Source organism: Solanum pennellii, chromosome 11 (genome assembly GCF_001406875.1).
Source record: "Solanum pennellii chromosome 11, SPENNV200".
NCBI classification, from domain to species: Eukaryota; Viridiplantae; Streptophyta; class Magnoliopsida; order Solanales; family Solanaceae; genus Solanum; species Solanum pennellii.
Window position 1 is genome coordinate 5,080,008 of NC_028647.1, and position 13,380 is coordinate 5,093,387.

A 13,380-nucleotide genomic window follows, 5' to 3' on the forward strand; every position below is an offset into this window, starting at 1 on the left:
ATCAAATTGGATCAAATTTTAGTATTTTGAACCATAATTAAACAATAAAAATATGTTATAACACTTGGAACAACAATTTACATGGGTGTTATATAACCATCGTATGAAGTTACTTGGTCATTGTATGATGAACTAGTGATATGATAATCTTTGTAACAATAATTGATAAACTTGATGAAAGTTGTTGCATTAGATCATATTTTTATGCTTAGACATGTTGTATGACTATATATTAGTATTACATGTTGAATTAGGTGACAATTTAATTGAATTAACCCCCAAAAGACCATTTTATGATATACATATGTTGCCACATATGATATGTCTGTTGCAATTTTTCCAAGACGTACATATGTTGCCACATATGTCACTCTAAAAATGGGTTAATCGATAAATTGAACGATTTAGAAATATGAAAAATATCAAATTGGACCAAATTTTAGTACTTTTGACCATAATTAAGCAATAAAAATATGTTATAACACTTGGAACAACGATTTACAACGATGTTATATAACTATCATATGAAGTTACTTGATCATTGTATGATGAACTAGTGATATGATGATGATAATCTTTGTAAAAATAATTGATAGAATTGAGAAAGGTTGTTATATTAGACTATAATTTGTACTTAAACATGTTGTAGGACTATATATGAGTGTTACATGTTGAATTAGGTGAAAATTTAATTGAATTAACCCCTCAAAGACCATTTTACGATATACATATGTTGCCACATATGACATTTCTGTTGCAATTTTTCTAACAGAACGTGCATATGTTGTTAAATCTGTCATTTCAATGATGACTTAATAAATAAATTGAGCAATTTAGAATGAAAAAATGTTGAATTAGACCAAATTTTAGTAATTTGAACCATAGTTATACAATAAAAATATGTTATAACACTTGAACGATTTATAAGAGTGTTATATAACTATCATATGTAGTTACTTGGTCATTGTATGATGAACTAGTGATAAATGATAGTCTTTGTAAAAATAATTGATAGAATTGATGAAGGTTGTTGTATTAGACCATAATTTTGTACTTAGACATGTTGTAGGACTATATATTAGTGTTACATGTTGAATTAGGTGACAATTTAATTGAATTACCCTCCAAAAGATCATTTTCTGATATACATATGTTGCCGCATATGACATTTCTGTTGCAATTTTTCAACAGAACATGCATATGTTGTCACATATGTCACTTCAAGGATGACTTAATCGATAAATTGAGCGATTTAGGAATGAAAAAAATATTAAATTGGACATAATTTTAGTACTTTAAACCATAATTAAGCAATAAAAATATGATATAACACTTGAAACAATGATTTACAAGGGTATTATATAACTATCATGTCGATTGCGACACGTAAGTCACATGTTGCTACATGTCTAGCTTATATGTTGTAGCTTGTGTAAGTTATATGTTGCAACATCTGTCAATTCTGTTGCTATTGAATAATCTCCCTGTTGCTACATATGACTATAATTTGTTCCAACATATAGCAATCTATTGGAAACACGAATACAATATTGAAAAAATTGTAGGTGCCCAAATGATGATGAATGAATTCAAATAACTATTAGTTTTACATATCAAAACAATGGTGTGTGACTCTAATCATTTATAAAGTAGTTTCAATTGAGAACAAACAAAATATAATCCGCTGATTAAATTAGTTAAATCTGATTCAAGAAGAAAGCTCAAGGACTAGCAGCCAAGACCAATAATGTACGAAAAGAAGAAGAAGAAAAAGATAATGAGAATGAGAAGAAAGACAAGCAAGCAAGCAAGAACGATGAGAAGAGGAGGAAGAAAAAATATATGACGAGAGGTGGGGGAAATATTTTATTTCCCCTTTTGTTAAGCTTGGTATTGGCTTTCTTTAATTTTAATTTCCACCAAAATTGATTAAATTAGATTTTAGTCAATTTACCATTTTATTCTTCATTTAATCCAATAGACCAAACTGTCAACTTATCTTTCTGAACTTATATAATATAAATATATTCAAGTTAAAATTGCCAGAATACATATATAAGATATTCAGATTTAATTCATTTTAACTTAATTTTTAAAATTAGCAAAATAACATAATTAATATGAGAAGGAATGAAGGAAAATCTTAAATTCCCTATTTTAAATCATGGCTAAGAATTATTTATCTAGTTTTGGTTTTAAAAAAATAAATTAAAAAATATGCTAATTATTTGTTTTGCAAATTTAGTAAATACTCACCCTCTCTAAAGTTCCCTCCTGCACCACCACTTCCCGCCTCCCTTCTCCTCCCCGCCGCCGGCCGCCAACCTCCGCCGTTCACTTCCGATATCAATGGAAACTCAAAATTTGTCTTTTGGGCTCTCCTCTACCTTACCCACTTCACCAATTCAAAACCAAAAAAATCCATTCTTTCAGATTTTGCTCAAACCATCTTCTTCTTCAAATATTCTTACCCTTAAAGGGGTTTTCTTGAAACCCCATGTTTCTTTTTCTCCTAAAAGTTTCCCCAGCAAGGAATTTTTCCAGTGCAGGAATTGTTTGCAAAGAATTGAAAGAGAAGCTATTACAGTTCCTGATAGTGGTGTGAGTAAAGAACTTAGAAAGAAGAAGCTTGCAGTGTTTGTATCTGGTGGAGGTTCAAATTTCAGGTCAATTTATGAAGCTACACTTGAAGGGACTGTTCATGGAGAGGTAGCTGTTTTAGTTACCAATAAAAAAGGTAGGGTGTTTTTTTTGAAAGTTTTGTTTTTTCAGTTCATGTCAAGGTTTGGTTTTAGTTGCCTTTTGATTCCTGTCTATTTGAGATTTTGGTAAAGCACTGAGCTTTGACATACAATGAGCTAAGTAACTATGGGAATCAGCCTCTCTACCCAACAAAGTTAGAGGTAAGGTTCCACATGTGAATTACATTGGGTGTGTTGTTGTTATAGGTGATAGATATTAGTTGACATATTTATTGTGGAGCTAGGTCCGTCAGAAACTTATACTGTATATTCAAGGTCAAGATTATTCTTACATCTATATACAATAGATGTGGAATCCTTTTAGCTTCCTTCCTGTGTATTTACTTCTTTATATTTTGCATAGCCTTATGTGAAAATCCTACCTCCACCATTGGGTCGTTTGCTTCTTAGGAGTAGTTTAGCCTTCCGGAGAGTATACATTTGGAAATTTAGAGAACTTCTAATACTTCCTACTTAAATTGCATTATATTGGCATGGGATGAGTTTAAATGGAGTATCATGGTTAATGAGGATTCATATAGCCGATGCCAACTTCTTTGAGACTCGAGCATAATTGTTGTTGTTGTTATTATTGTATTTCAAGATTTTTTGGCTTTTGGTACTTGTTTATTTGAGGTTTTGTAAATCTTCGAGCTTTAACAGCTTATGTAGGTAAAGGTGATACACATAAGTTGAGATTATGTTTTAGATATTATCAGTTTCAGTGTAGGTCATATCCTTTCTAGGATTGGTTAGCACGTGAGAGATTATACATCTAGAAAATATAGAGAACTTTCTTTTACATCTTACTTAAATTACAAATATTGGCATGATATGAGTCTAAATGGAGTAACGTGGTCAATGAGGATTCATATAGCCGACCTTACATGTTTGAGACTTGGGCATAATTGTTGTTATCGTTATATTTCAAGATTGTTGATTGTTGGCTTTTAGGTCCCTGCCGATTTGAGCTTTTGGTAAAGCTATGAGCTTTAGAGAAAAACTTTGTACTTTCAGCCTATTTGTATTGCAACAGTCTTGATTAATTTTGCCTAGATTGTAATTTCTATTCTTGTGTTCTTACGTCAGGTTTCATCTGTATTCCTTCTTTTGTTTCTTTCGTCCTGAAATTTTGTTATTCTTAGGTGTATAAACAGTTTGCATGTTAAAGCTAGTGTGACTTTATAAATGAGTATGCTGTGTTGAAAATGAAATCACATTGGTGATAGACTTTTTCTTTCCCACTCATGATGTGATGTTCCCATGATACAATATCAGCTATATATTTTTCAGCGGAAGCACTTGGAAATTTCAGATATTTCTGTTTCAACTAAAGGCTCCACAACTTCTGTAGATTACTCCAAGTTTCCACAGCTTTTTATCTGAAGATATATGTGTTTTCAATTATCTTATTGTAGTTGTCACTCATCTTTTCATTTAGATTTGTTTTTGTTATGAAATGCAGATTGTGGAGGTGCAAAGTATGCAAGGGAGCAAGGCATCCCTGTTATTTTATTTCCTAAAGCAAAGAATTCATCGGAGGGTTTATCGGAGGAGGATCTCGTGGGTTCTCTTAGGTTTCTTCTTTTCTATCCATGTCTCTTCTATTGATCTAACTGCTTCAGTAGTTAGCTTGTGCAAAGAAAGATGTCATCTTCCTTGAAATTAGGCTGTAACACAATCAGCTCCTCTTCTTTTATGTTTTTCCTTACTGTTTCTTCTGGGATGATTAGCAGAAGAAACATGGTATCTGAATAAAAGGAAATTTACTTGTACTGCTACCGTTTCTTCAGGATTTTGAATTTTGAGATATTTGAGCACAAAAGATTGATGTGTTTTTAGTTACGTTCTTTTCATCAATATGGCGAAACTTTTGGTTTTCTTGAGCTTCCTTCTAATTCCTGAATTCTTTGACGGCTTGTAACCATTCGGGCTTCAATCACTGAGCAAAGATGCCTCAAGAAACCATTTAACATTATCCGAGTATTTCAAAGAGAATTCTGCACATCTATCAAAAGTTCCTGTCTTTCTCAGTTGCATTTATTGATACCACATCCTCACTGTTATTATTCTCACCAGTGAACTATTGTAAAATATTCACCTAATTTTGACATAAGCTCTGGTTAGTTGAAACTTTAGGAGTTATTCGGTTAAGTGCTTCTTTTTGTTCACCTTTCTTTATTTTGGTTTCCTTTTCATTTTGCCCTTGGTTTCTTTTTGTTGAAGCAAACTGACTATTACAGATGAAATGGGAAAGTAAATGTGAACAGAAGCATGTAAACCATGATAAACATCTACATTATTTGCCTATTTACTCTGTGTATGAATATTTTTCATACTCATTAGTTATTTAAATGAGGATGTATTGGAGGGCTGGTTTGGTACGACGGATAAGAGATGATAATCCCGCGATAAAATGCTGGATTAATTTATCTTGCGTTTGGTGTTGGGTATTAATTAATTCCGAGATTATTTGTCTCATCATTTGTACTACAATGGAGGATAACTTCACCTACCCATCCCCAGACCAAACAACTCCTTAGTGTATGACATGAATAATCTTAGTTGTCTTCATTGTTTTACTGAAGTTATTTCCTGTATAATAAACTAACTTTTGTTTACAGAGCCTACAATATCGACTTCATTCTTTTAGCTGGGTACTTAAAGCTTATTCCTACTGAGCTGGTCCAAGCATTTCCAAGATCAATATTTAATATTCATCCGTCACTTCTTCCATCTTTTGGAGGCAAAGGCTACTATGGCATAAAGGTGCATAAAGCAGTCATAGCTTCTGGAGCTAGGTGCGTATTGTGTTTGCTATCAAAATGGAATTATTCTTGTTAATCAAGTAGATCGCTTCTCCTTCCTCATCATCTCACATTAGATAGTTGCTAAACATAAAATAGTACACCACCGTTCAGCTTGTGAATTGCAAATTGAGTGCTTAGTTGAAGACTTAAATACTCAATGTGACTCGTGTTTCCTCTATAGTTAAAACCAACAAATATCATGTCAGAGAAACATGATCTAGGAACATTTTTCAGATCATATCCGATAATGTTGAGGATTATGATTCTTCAAGAAAACCATTTCTATTTTGCTGGTTTTTACGGTGAAGATTTCTAGTCAGATTTTGAGTTGAAAGTCCTTACTCCGTTATCTCTGAATTCCCATAAATTGTAGTAAACTAAAGACAGTTCCTATCATCATTTGAGCAAGAATTTGTGATTAATTGTTTACTTGACTTTTTCATGCCGATATTGTTACCTGGGACTTAGTTCTGCTTAAATTTCAGTTTATCATGTCCACCCTTCAAAAATATTAAGCACCTAACCTTGATTTTAGTTGCTGCATTTGGGACAGGTTTAGTTTTTTCCCGTCCAATGCTTTGGATCCTCATTTTAGCTTCAAACACAAGTAATTCACTTTTTCTGGCTGTTATTTGCTATCTGTAGGTATTCAGGTCCAACGATCCATTATGTCGATGAGCATTATGACACTGGACGTATTCTTGCTCAAGGGGTCGTGCCTGTGCTGGCTAATGACACTGCAGAAACACTTGCAGCAAGGGTTCTTCAGGAGGTCATAATTTCTTTTTAACATTTCTTGTTATGAGTGTATTATTGTTGTCGCCATCAATTTTGAATCTTCGTGAGGTACATGTTTAAAGTAAACCTCTAGGTCTTCCCCATGTTTCTGATCATTACCTTACGTTCCACTATCAGTCCTGAAAAAACATGTATGGTTTCAGGAAAAGGGATCCCCGCAAAAACATGTTGTTAAACCGGGGTGAATAAGCCAACAAGAAGTTCCCTTGGAACAACTCGATGAATTTAGTTTTGATTGTTTTAGGAGTCTTTTGTGACTAGATCGAACCTCTCCAATTTTTATTGTACGATGATTTTTTGGCTGCAAGTTCTTTTCAATCTATGTATCTATTCAATGAATCAGTAGCATTATTGTTTATGTACGTATTGTCTCAGATTTACAACTCGTGTTACCTATCTCTCCATCTTTTTTCCCTATCTGTTTAGTGTTCCCTGAAGACGAGCAATATCAACGCTCCTCCCTTTTAGGGTATCTCGTGCATCAATGCCCCTATCAAAGTGCTTATGTCCCATCGAATCCAACTCTTGTGTTGTTATTGCTTGTCCATTCCTCTCTTGTTTCGCTGCAATCTTTACACTAACACTCTTCGTTTAACAGGAGCATAAACTTTACGTAGAAGTAGCTGCAGCACTATGTGAAGAGAGAATCGTGTGGCGTGAAGACGGTGTCCCTCTCATCCGGAGCAAAGAAGATCCCAATCATTACAAGTAGAAACAAAGCCAGAGGTTAGCAACTCCGCGGCTAGAAGTATTCGTTACTGAGCTCTGTGTTGACACTAACATAGTTTTGGTACATATGCCTCGTGGGAGGCGTACCAACGTCCTTATTTGTTCAATTTACCATAGAAAATTCAACATATGTAGATGAATATTGTATGTCTATGACTACAAGTTTTGTACCAATATGTTTATGTTTTCATCTATGAAAGAAGTAGCTTGTTGTTTCTTGACATTGCTGGGTATTTGCCGAAATCATATACAAATACTTTTGAGACAATACATTTTGCTTACGTATCAAACATGAAAAATATAGGTGAAATGGCTATTATACTCCTCAATTTTGCAATTAAGTCCTCTTATTACCAAAGTGACTATGATTACTCTTACCATTACACAAATGACTCAGATATATCCTTATCGTTACATAAATGACTCAAAAATATATACTTATCGTTACATAAATGACTTAAATATACCCTAAAAATATATACTTATCGTTACATAAATGACTTAAATATACCCTTAAATTGTTACACAAATGACTTGATATACGCTTAGTGTTACACAAATAACCCAAATATATCCTTCTCGTCCACTTAGTGTTACACAAATAACCCAAATATATCCTTCTCATCCAATAAAAGTGATTTTTATTAAGTTTTCTTTTTATGTAATGATAGAGGTATATATAGCCACTTTTGTAACAAGTAACATATCATGACGAGTATATTCTTTTAAAATGACATACAACTTATCAAATCTAATACGGCCCATATAAGATATTGGGCTCTTGTCCATATAAGCCCAAAATCTCTATCACTCTTACTAACCCTCTCTAACTCCATATATAAATCAAGCTTCTAGGGTTAGGGTTTCATTGAATCAGCAAAACTGCAAAGAAGAAACTTCAGCAATGGCCGCCAAGAAGACTGCCCGGAATCCGGAGCTGATTCGTGGAGTGGGAAAATTTTCCCGTTCCAAGATGTACCACAAGAAGGGTCTTTGGGCCATTAAGAAGAAGAACGGCGGCGCTTTACCCGTTCACTCGAAAAAGCCCGCCGTAGCTCCGGCGGCTGAGAAAGCCCCAAAATTCTACCCCGCCGATGACGTGAAGAAACCCCTTGTTAACAAACACAAACCAAAACCCACTAAGCTTAGGTCAAGTATTACACCTGGTACTGTTTTGATTATCCTTGCTGGAAGGTTTAAGGGTAAAAGAGTTGTGTTTTTGAAGCAGCTTGTATCTGGTTTGCTTCTCGTTACTGGTCCATTTAAGTTCAATGGAGTTCCTTTGAGGCGTGTGAATCAAGCTTATGTTATTGGTACCTCAACAAAGGTGGATATTTCTGGAGTGAATGTTGATAAGATTGATGATAAGTACTTTGCTAAACAAGTTGAGAAGAAGCAGAAGAAGGGAGAAGGAGAGTTTTTTGAAGAAAAGAAAGAGGTTTGCTTTCCTATTTTTGCTCATTTTCTGTTAATAAATTGAATTTGTTCTCCATTTGCTGGTTAAAGATTGGATCTTTATAGTTAGTAAATGCTTATGGATTGGATCTTTTGCTAATTCTATGCTAGATCTTTTTGTTTGTTTTGTGATTAGGCACTACATTATTGTGTCTTGTGAAATGCTGTGATCTCTTATTCTGATCTTATGTGAATATAAATAAAGAAACATGGTTAGTGAGTATTCATAGATAATAATTATTGAAAATGAAAAGCAAATTCCATTGATATTGTAATTTGCTGAGCCGGGAATGCGTAATATTGTAATTGGTTTGAATAACTTCCGAGGAAACATGGTTAGTGACATTAATAGGTAAGTTGTCTCATTTTGTGATGAGAAAGCAAAGAATGAAAATGAGCATTGACATTGACAATGGTATCACTGAAACTCGACTCGACGTGCCCTGTACATTTAACATTGACAATTGGATTATTAGAACTTGCTTCGACATGAATAACTCAATTTGGTAACAGAGAAACATAGTAAGTATTCTTAGGTAAGAACTTTTGTTTTGTCCGTATGAATCGAAAACTAGCAAATTTCAATTATGTGTCTGTAATTTTATAGTATTGAACTTTTGCTTGAACATGAATGGTGTACTTTGATATTCAATGTTTTGATCTTTTTCTATATGGTAATTCTGTAGGAGAAGAATGTGCTTCCTCAAGAGAAAAAGGATGAACAGAAGGCTGTTGATGCAGCATTGATCAAGGCTATCGAGGCTGTTCCTGAATTGAAGGGTTACTTGTCTGCAAGGTTCTCGCTCAAGTCGGGCATGAAACCCCATGAGCTTGTCTTTTAGACCAGATAATTAAACTACTTTTGATGAAATTGATTTTGTTAGATCCATTTTGTTTTATGTTCTGTTTTGAAACTGCGTTTAGTCTTTGTATTGAAGATTTTGTTGGTTATAAACATCTTAAGTTGATATATGCAATATGAGATTTGCTCCTTTTTTGTCCTAGTATTTTCTTATAGACTCGATGGTTTGTTAGCTGAAAGCTACATGTACCAAGAGAAGGGCGAAATTGAGTATCCTGATCTTGACTGCCATTGCGGCTGCAGCAACACAAATAGATTATTGTCTGAGAAGTTTACTGGCCGGTTGTTGTTCTTTGTCAGCATATCTGCTTACCGAACTTCTTACATATTGCATGATATTTGTGAATGAGTTCTTCTACGTCTAGTGTCGTTTGCTGTTGTTTATTGAAGTTTGTACTTATTGCATGATAGTTGTGAGTATGTTGTATTCTGTGTACATGTTTGGCTGTTGAATGAGAAGGGGAGAAGATGGAAATGGCGTAGAATTTAGCCTTTCTAAGAGACCCTTGTCTTAAATCAATTTATCTATGCACTTTCCAGGCTCGCTGCCTTGGTTCCCGGCAGTTTGCATATATGGGTGCTTACAACAAAAAGAATATAAAGTTTTTCGCCTTTCTTGTAGTTCTTCAGTAGTATGACTTGTGTATCCATTAAGTTATGTAAACAAGCTCCTTTTTAACTTGTTTGTACACTAATCTTTTCACCAATTGAACACTTTATACATGTTGAACTTATGTTCAATGAGCTCTTTATATGTGTTAAGTTAATATCTATTCAACACTAGTTTATGATTGCTGTATTGTGAGCATGTTATTAAGTAGATTTGTTCAATTAAGATTAGTAGTTTTATTCTAATAATTAAAGGTGGTCTTCATAAATTCAAAGTTAAATATACTTCTCCAATCAATCAGATTTATTTTGTTATATATACTTTATTATATGAGATTATATTGAATATGTGCAGGGTCCGTTTGATTAGAATTCGAAAATATTATGATCCTGGATTAACTCGGATAATGTATGAACCTATGAGATATATTATTCGGATTATGGTTCTTGAAACCTCGTTCCTTCGAAGTAGGAGTGGGAAGAACGTTCACAAAAGATTCGTAGTGGTATGGTGAAAAGGTTCCACCTATTTGATTTATTTATCTTGGTGCATGGCTTAAATTAAAATTTAATCAACTTTCACTATAACAAAAGCACATTTATACACATTAATTTCAAGGATGATTCGACAGTGTTAAAAAAAAAAAAGACATGTGCTTTAAGCCTTTAAATTTGAGGGTTTCATTTTTAATAATAATAGGTTATACGTTGTTATTTTCTTAACAAATATTGAATACTATTTGTAGAAAAAGTTAACTTTTCATGAAAAATGAAGGAACTTAAATTTGAGGGTTTCATTTTTAATAATAATAGGTTATACGTTGTTATTTTCTTAACAAATATTGAACACTATTTGTAGAAAAAGTTGACTTTTCATGAAAAATGAAGGAAATATTTGAAGAAATTTGACATATTTGGAGTATTATATTTCATGAAAAATAATTTAAAAATTAAAATAAGAATGGTTATCATCAATTGAAAACTAGAAGAAACTAATTACATAAAAGTTATTAACGATTTAAGTTTAAGGCCCCCTTTGTTTTAGATCACTAATATGTTTGAGCCGACCTTAACACTAACAAAGATGATTAAAGTCTTTATCAACATTAGTTAATTGCATTGAATCTAATATCACTAAAGGTTTTAGAAACTATACCAAGAGTGCACATACATATTCAATGACAATTAAACTATTACCGTTAATAAATTACCACAAAAGATAATATTTTATGTCAGTTTCAACTATATATACCATGCTTACTATGTATCATGTTAGAAAAATGATATTTTAATAAGTAATTACCATGCTTGCTTTGTAGTTTATGGCAGTAATAATCACTCTCTCCGTTATAAAAGGATGATCTAGTTTGACTTGGAATGGAGTTTAAAAAAAGAAATAAGACTTTTTAATCTTGTGGTTCTAAATTAAAATTATGTCAAGTATACTGAAATGCTCTTTAATCCTGTGATCTTAAACATGTCGCCAAAAAAGAAAAAGAATCATTTATTTTTAAACAGATTAAAAAAAAATAAGATCATTATTTTTCAAACGATTTTTTAAACAACGAAAGTAGTAAATGATATGCTCAAAATTCAAAAAGGTAAAATAAATAATAGTAATAATAGTAACATACATAGTTTTCTGAAATATTCTCCATTACTTGATAAACACATAAAATATATACAAATTGCTATGCAATATAGTACTTACTAAAATCTAAAACCTTCAACCGCAACTACTTGGAGAAATAGGATTTTTTTCTCCACCAATAAACTATATGATTTCCTTTCCAAACCCACCAAAAATGATGCTAATATATATTGCCTCCACAAGAATAACTTTAACCAATTAAATTCATACTTTTTGCAAAATATCTGTCATCCGCATTGAAATTTAGCTAATTCTATCATTTTCTAAGAAACACGATAAATTCAGATCTAAAATTTCAACTCGAGATCTTTGATTAACTCCACCATGACCTATATCTGTTCATGATATTATCCATTCAAAGCCGCAGCCAAATTTCCAATTTTAATGCCACTATTAGAAGCAACAACATTCTCTGTACAATAAAAAGAAATTGCTTGCTTAGGCACAAATCCAACATTTCTCTTCTTTGAAAATAAATCAAAAGTATTCTTTTGATAATGTTTTTGTTCATTTGTTGTTCTCTTATAAGATCCAAACCACTTAGCTTCCATATAAGCCAGTCTTCTCCATGGTGCCACATAAATATCCATTTTCTTCATAGATCTCTTCATGGCTCTACTCATAATTCTCACCACTTGCTTCAACTCTTCCACTTTTCCAACAAAAACGTGAGGGAAATTTTCCAGCAACGAGGTGTAGCAAGGCGTTGCTCGAGCAATTTCAAATTCTCCCACTAATGAAACCTCGATTATGTAACGAGTAACACCAATATTAACATCTATATACTCGTAACTTCCAGAGGTATGATTAACAGCTTTCTCCCATTTTAATTTGCACAATCCTATAAAATTGAATTAGGCGAAAAAAATTTAGACCTCATATACATCAATAGTGCAACAACTAACAAGTAATTTGTTTAGCTATAGAATTTATGAAAAAAGTGCTTACCAGCATCGAATCCGTGATCACGCAATCGAGTCATCAACCATCGTTTAAACGTCAGTGAGCTCTGATCATTTGCTTCTTCAGCAAGCAAAGCATTTTCCACAGCATTAATAACACTTTTCTTCAAATTATCACCGGAATTTCTATCGGAATCCAACAGATTCCTTAAATTCTCCTTAATCTCCGATTCATCAAAGCAATTAGTTTCAACATTTCCATCAATCTCTTCCAATTTCTCATTAACAGTAATTACCTCCCCTTCTAAAAATGAATTCACAAGTTGCGATAAATTCGTCAAGCTCTCAGGTGGTGGAGAGTGTTCACTGCCGCTGCTCTCGCAAATCCGAGTTTTCGCCACCTCATCAAATGCTTCATCTACTCTCTTAAACTTCACCGGTACAATTCTGGCCATCTTTTTCGATGTCAATTTCTTATTCTTATTCGAATTTTATAGACGAATCGAATATTTATGATTCAGTTATGTCGCAATCATGAAGAAAAGATGTTCACGGAGAAGAAATCAGTTACTATAAATGGAGTTTTTATTTTTGTTTAGAGTAAAGATGAAGACATTATGTTGATAAAGTTGAACATATATATATATAAGTAATTTTTTTAATGTGTAATTTTTTAGTGAATTTTACACAGAACTTTGGGTTATAGTGAATGATACAATGAATTTAGACGTAATTCATGAATAAGTTCGTTATTTAGCTAAGTTTATTTTTCATTTGAGGGATATTCCAACAAAATACATTTTGCACGAGTGTTTAAAATTAA

The 13,380-nt window shown here is 32.8% G+C and overlaps 3 protein-coding genes and 1 non-coding gene across 4 annotated transcripts; 3 read left to right on the forward strand and 1 right to left on the reverse strand.

Moving 5' to 3' along the window:
• Positions 1–2,225: 2,225 nt before the first annotated feature.
• Positions 2,226–7,299, forward strand: LOC107003188 (phosphoribosylglycinamide formyltransferase, chloroplastic). The gene is made up of 5 exons (XM_015201471.2): positions 2,226–2,737; positions 4,207–4,318; positions 5,366–5,542; positions 6,197–6,323; positions 6,948–7,299. The coding sequence occupies exons 1-5, from the start codon at positions 2,350–2,352 to the stop codon at positions 7,059–7,061; spliced, it is 918 nt and encodes a 305-aa protein (XP_015056957.1). The 5' UTR covers positions 2,226–2,349; the 3' UTR covers positions 7,062–7,299.
• Positions 7,300–7,928: 629 nt separating this feature from the next.
• LOC107004885 (60S ribosomal protein L6-like) lies at positions 7,929–9,537 on the forward strand. Its single transcript, XM_015203285.2, has 2 exons — positions 7,929–8,516; positions 9,220–9,537. Exons 1-2 carry the CDS (start codon positions 7,983–7,985, stop codon positions 9,373–9,375), a joined length of 690 nt encoding a protein of 229 aa, XP_015058771.1. The 5' UTR covers positions 7,929–7,982; the 3' UTR covers positions 9,376–9,537.
• A 92-nt stretch (positions 9,538–9,629) lies between these two features.
• On the forward strand, positions 9,630–9,724 carry LOC114074985. The gene has a single exon (XR_003575362.1). It is a non-coding gene; the product is annotated as a small nucleolar RNA snoR109 (small nucleolar RNA).
• Positions 9,725–11,652: 1,928 nt separating this feature from the next.
• On the reverse strand, positions 11,653–13,171 carry LOC107004135. The gene is made up of 2 exons (XM_015202374.1): positions 12,604–13,171; positions 11,653–12,496 (listed from the first exon to the last, which is right to left on the reverse strand). Exons 1-2 carry the CDS (start codon positions 13,010–13,012, stop codon positions 12,003–12,005), a joined length of 903 nt encoding a protein of 300 aa, XP_015057860.1. The 5' UTR covers positions 13,013–13,171; the 3' UTR covers positions 11,653–12,002.
• Positions 13,172–13,380: the final 209 nt, after the last annotated feature.

Bases quoted from the DNA above. Each gene is read 5' to 3' on its own strand.
- LOC107003188 (XM_015201471.2), top strand. From the start codon at position 2,350: ATGGAAACTCAAAATTTGTCTTTTGGGCTCTCCTCTACCTTACCCACT. The intron at 2,738-4,206 runs GTAGGGTGTTTT...TATGAAATGCAG, and splicing joins TTTAGTTACCAATAAAAAAG to ATTGTGGAGGTGCAAAGTAT. The intron at 5,543-6,196 runs GTGCGTATTGTG...TGCTATCTGTAG, and splicing joins GTCATAGCTTCTGGAGCTAG to GTATTCAGGTCCAACGATCC.
- LOC107004885 (XM_015203285.2), top strand. From the start codon at position 7,983: ATGGCCGCCAAGAAGACTGCCCGGAATCCGGAGCTGATTCGTGGAGTG. The intron at 8,517-9,219 runs GTTTGCTTTCCT...GTAATTCTGTAG, and splicing joins TTTTTGAAGAAAAGAAAGAG to GAGAAGAATGTGCTTCCTCA.
- LOC107004135 (XM_015202374.1), bottom strand. From the start codon at position 13,012: ATGGCCAGAATTGTACCGGTGAAGTTTAAGAGAGTAGATGAAGCATTT. The intron at 12,497-12,603 runs GTAAGCACTTTT...TCAATTTTATAG, and splicing joins TGATCACGGATTCGATGCTG to GATTGTGCAAATTAAAATGG.